Source organism: Aplysia californica, unplaced genomic scaffold, assembly GCF_000002075.1.
Source record: "Aplysia californica isolate F4 #8 unplaced genomic scaffold, AplCal3.0 scaffold00007, whole genome shotgun sequence".
Classification (NCBI taxonomy): domain Eukaryota; kingdom Metazoa; phylum Mollusca; class Gastropoda; order Aplysiida; family Aplysiidae; genus Aplysia; species Aplysia californica.
The window spans coordinates 1,639,949-1,644,912 of record NW_004797277.1 but is presented as its reverse complement, the minus strand read 5'-3'; the positions used below and the strand labels follow the sequence as shown (position 1 = coordinate 1,644,912).

At 39.0% G+C, this 4,964-nt stretch overlaps 1 protein-coding gene across 1 annotated transcript in view; it reads left to right on the top strand.

Moving 5' to 3' along the window:
- Window positions 1-4,964, top strand: part of LOC101853273 (integrin alpha-4) — a gene marked incomplete in the record, with an annotated part of 42,750 nt that overhangs the window by 25,218 nt on the left and 12,568 nt on the right. The window contains 5 exon segments of the mRNA XM_005089622.3: window positions 103-215; window positions 749-888; window positions 2,476-2,618; window positions 3,145-3,305; window positions 4,731-4,859. Of these exon segments, the coding sequence (XP_005089679.2) occupies window positions 103-215; window positions 749-888; window positions 2,476-2,618; window positions 3,145-3,305; window positions 4,731-4,859 (686 nt within the window).

Below are 4,964 nucleotides of genomic sequence, written 5' to 3'. Positions count from 1 at the left end.
CTCCCCCTCCTCCTCCTCCTCCTCCTCATCATCATCATCATCATCATCATCCTCATCATTATCATCATCATCACCATCACCGCGTTATAATATAATCCCCAGATGTCGCTATTGGAGCCCCTGGTGAGAATTACGGTGAGGGGTGTGTGTACATCTACCTCGGTACTCGAACTGGTTTACGCCAGCCTTTCTCACAAAGACTTTGTTCTTCACAGGTAAGTCTCGGGACTGATTCTCTTCTTGGACTGTTACTTTAAAAAATTAGATATTAAACAATTCAGTCAGTCTTTCTGGAGCTGTATATGTTTATTTCTTGCCCGCAGTTTCACATTTATGCTGTGAGCAGTTAACCAGGCAGCTAGTTTGTCTCGGTTATGACTAACTTTTTACGTGGGTGGTTGGCTGGTTCTCTTGTGTGGTTTGCTCTTTTATATTCTCATTTAATTTAATGTATGTGTTTTCCATCCCATTAGGCAGTTTAGATCAGCTGTCAGGGCCAGTCCAAAGTCCAAGTTGGGAGAGCCACAACCCCCCCCCCTCCCCCAGCTGAAAGATTTACTTGATAAAAAGTCTCCCCTCTCGGGAATCGAATTCAGGTCTCTTTCATGCGATGGCGAAGCGCCTAACCACTACACTACAGACGCTGATATTCTAGTGATAACAGCAATAGTTATGATAAAGATAAGAAAACCATCAAATTTTTCATGGTAGGCTTTAATCACTGGTGTGTTTTAAATCTTTACCTCAGCTCCCTTCTAAAGCTCGGAATGAAATCCCAAATGGTTTCGGGTTCAGCATCTCGAATGCCGCCACATCACCAGGAGATGGCTATCCCATTTTCGCCGTGACATCTGTGGTCAAAGATTCTGTCACCCTAATTCACTGTAGGTAAGAACAGATGCCAACAATTTAACTGGATGATAAGACTGGATCGAGTCGGATCGAGTGATGGAGTTGGCTAGAAGGTACTCTACATCAATCAGACCTCTGTTTTTCTTTATCAAATATATGGCCTGTGGGCGATAGGCAGGTACGTGCTCTGGTGGGGTTTGCTCCTTCTTTTCTATCAAACATCTATCGTTCCTATCGCTTTTCCTTCTTTTTTGTGTTTGTTACTCTCTTGAAACTCCCTTATCTTTGGCACATATAATTATGATATTGTTTTGCAAGTGCCATAAAATACTTACTAAAACATAAAACAGAAAGCAATAATGTAGGTAGCAAGGTAAGTATCTAGGTAGGTAGCTAGGTAGGTAGGTAGGTAGGTATTTCATTCAATGTTTAAAACAGGAGGTCCACATCACATAAAGCATTCCATTTTACAGAAAAGACTTCAGTGAAATAGCACAGATTATTATTGACGCAAATTTTAAAAAATTGTTGTGTTTTTATACAAAGTTCCACTGCAAAATAGTATAGGCTCTACAAATACCTTTTTTGGTGGGTTAACATTGTAGCATTGTAATTAGGTACATGGTGTGAGAATAACTTCAATAGTTTGTTTCTCCTATAGTGTGCATTTTTGAGGTGACATAGTTAAGCCAATTCGCTAGCCTTTGGCGTAGCAAGAGTTAAAATGCAAAGGACACATTTTTTGGAGTTGAATAGCAATAGAATGTGGCGCTCTTGCAGTTTGTCTTGGCCTTTCTCACTGACTGGAACTACATCTATAATATCTAGAATGAGTGGGTTCATTGTAGCGGTTCAGAAAGTCTATTTTTGCCAAATTGTACTCAGACATTGAATCGAGGAATGACCATAAATGCAGACACTTGAGTATACAGAGCCACTTGTAGATAATACAAATACTTGCATACAAATACACTTAATAATAAAACTCACACACATATGTCTACACCCACAAACACACATATGCTGGCACATACCAAAATTAACACAAAGACAAACACATCCACTAACATACTTACGCTCACACATATTGATGCAAGCACAAACACATTCACAAACATATACATATACGCTCGCACATAAGAAAACAAACACAAACACATACACAAAAACACATACGCTCACATATATCGAAAAAGACACAAATGCAAACTCATCCACATACATAAGCTCATACATACCAATAAAACACAAACACATCCACAAACATATGCGTGTACCCTACAACTCTGCTTCTATTTTATCTGTTTGCACAAAATAAACATCAAACTGAGAAGAAATAAATTACCTTTGAAATAAGCATACAGAGTTATTGACAGTCACTATTAGAAGGATGTGCGTTTGTGTAATACTCTTTTAAAAAACTAAGCTGAACAGAAACGTTGTTGCGAATCAGAAATTTGTTCATACGTTAACAAAGTTGGTTTTTAAAAAATGTTCTGTGTATAATATGATAAGTTTGATTTGAACGCTATTTTATGTATGCCAAAGATGCCATGTCTTCCTGAAAACAAGTCAATAGAAGTTGTGTTTCATTTTGTTGATTTCGTGACTCTCTCTGATAAGGCCTGTGGTAGAAGTAACTGCAAGCCTGAAGGCCACACCCAATCCCCTGAAGCTACCTTGCCCAGCCACCTCACAGGGCTGTCTACAGGTAGAGGTCCACTTGAACTTCACTGTGAGGGGATACTCTTCAATAAAGACTCTTGGTGAGGCTCTCTTCCAGCGAAATATTTAAAGTGGGGTGATCGCTTTTTTAATATGTTGAAAGTGCATAATCAGGTTTGTTTGGGGAGTCTGGCTGATCAGAGTACACCTATTATACTCTTTATTGTTGTGTAGAAGTATGTGATAGCTTGTGTTTTTATCACCATCATCATCATCATCATCATCATCATCATCATCATCATCATCATCATCATCATTATTGTTTGGAAAGCAGAGTAGGAGGGAGAGCTTTGTTTGAATTTCAGACAAAATAAAATAACAATATAAAATGTTTAAAATTTGTTTAATAGACACTGCTCAACATTTTGCCTCTTGGGCTTCCTCAGGAGAAACTCATCATTATCATCATCATCATCATCATCATCATCATCATCATCATCATCATCATCATCATCGTCATTTTCATCATCATCATCATCATTATCATCATCATCTTCATCATCATCTTCATCATCACCATTATGGACAAAAGTTTTTAAAACATTGTAACCAATCCTTTTTTCGAAGACTTCGACATTGATCTCGCTATCGACACTCAAGTTAGCTCTGACTTGTCCAAGAGAGCACAGTTTCTGCAGGGAACATCAGTTGGACCCACAGCAAAGAGGGAAAAAATAACGATACAAGCCAGCGGGAGCTCTGTCAAATTTGGTGCCACGATACTGGAAGTGAGATTTTAATTGTTCTGATTTTGTTGAAGAGTTGTTTTATAATGAAATTTTGACTTTTTGTTAAGGACTTGTGTTTTTTATATTGAAGTTTTTGTTCACAAGGTGTTGTGAGAACAGAAGCGTTATATTTTCTTTTTCCACGCTCTGTGCTGAAGCACCCACAACAATAGAATAATTGTTGTATAGCAGTGTGAAGACAATCATTATAGTCTTAGTTTAAGCGTTTCTTGATAAATGATAACAAGATATTGCTTGATGAAGCCCACGTGGGACGCCCAATGTTAAAAACAATCAGGAAATGACAAATGCAGTTTTTGGGACACCTGAATAGACATAACAGTCTTGAACATCTAGCTCTCACTGGCAAAATTGAGGGCAAGCGAGGCAGGGGTATGCCCAGAACAACATACTTAGGGAACCTAAACAAATGAGTCACAGGGAAAGATCAGGGAAACGTAGCTTTTTTTAGAGCATCCGAGCAAAGGAATGAATGGAAAACCATGATCGCCGATGTCTGTCGCAGATCTGGCACTGGGTGATGATGATGATGATGATGATGATAAATGCAACAACAGTAAATCTATAGTTCTCCATTTCTCGGAGGTTTAGATAGTCTAACTATATTTGTCTTCCATGCTGGTTTTGTTTAAACTGTTGCACATGGAAAGTCATCAAAAGATTCTATTCATACTCATTGGCTAGTTGAACTCTTCTAGCATTTCTATCTGTCTGTATAACTGTGTGTGTCTGTCTGTCTCTCATCATTCCCTCTGATGTATTTGTTCAACTATTATGCCCCACCCCCCTCCCATTCAACATGGCTCTAAATCCCCAGGTCCCGGCATTTTATTCTCTTATCATTAGAAATATATTGCACCAGTTTCTCATCCCTTTCAACACAGAAAAACATGTTACTAAGAAGGACAACCAAACTTGACATCCTTCTCAGATATCACTGCCAGTACACATCAGTCTCCTTTCCATATATGTAGATTGATAATCACAATCAGATCAGTTGCACTCTAGTATGAGATGCAGCCTCCAAATACTGGAATGACAGCGTACGTCAGTGTCCCGGATACTTCTGTTGATACAAATTGTGTCCGTTTTCTTTCAGTGTTCTGCTCGCGAGATAATCTGTTTGTTTGTGGTAGGTTGTCTAACAAACAACATTACCTTTCTTTTAAGAAGGCCACCCTCAAATTCCCAAAATCCTGCAAAATGATGATAAAAAACAATGACATCTAAATAACGAAACAAAACATGTAGATTAATGAATGATAACTGTGCTGCTGCTGCTGCTGCTGCTGCTGTTGCTAGATTGCATAAAGTGCCCTGTCCCATACAAGGTAGGCTTATATGGTCTTAATAATAAACATCAATGGCATGATCACTGCACAGTTGTTCAATGTTTATTCACAGGCTCAAGTTGAGCGCGATCGCTTCACTCCAGTCGAGATCCGAGCTACGTACAAGCTGGCTGACCAGGACTCTATAGGCGGTGTGCGCCCCGTGCTTGATGCTTTTAAACCCAACAATATCAGTCACATAGTGAGTACAATATTCTTCTCCTTCTCCATCTCCTCCTCTTTCTACTCGTACTCTTTTACTTTCTCCTAATTCTTCTCTCCTCTTTCTCTTTCTCCTCCTCCCCCC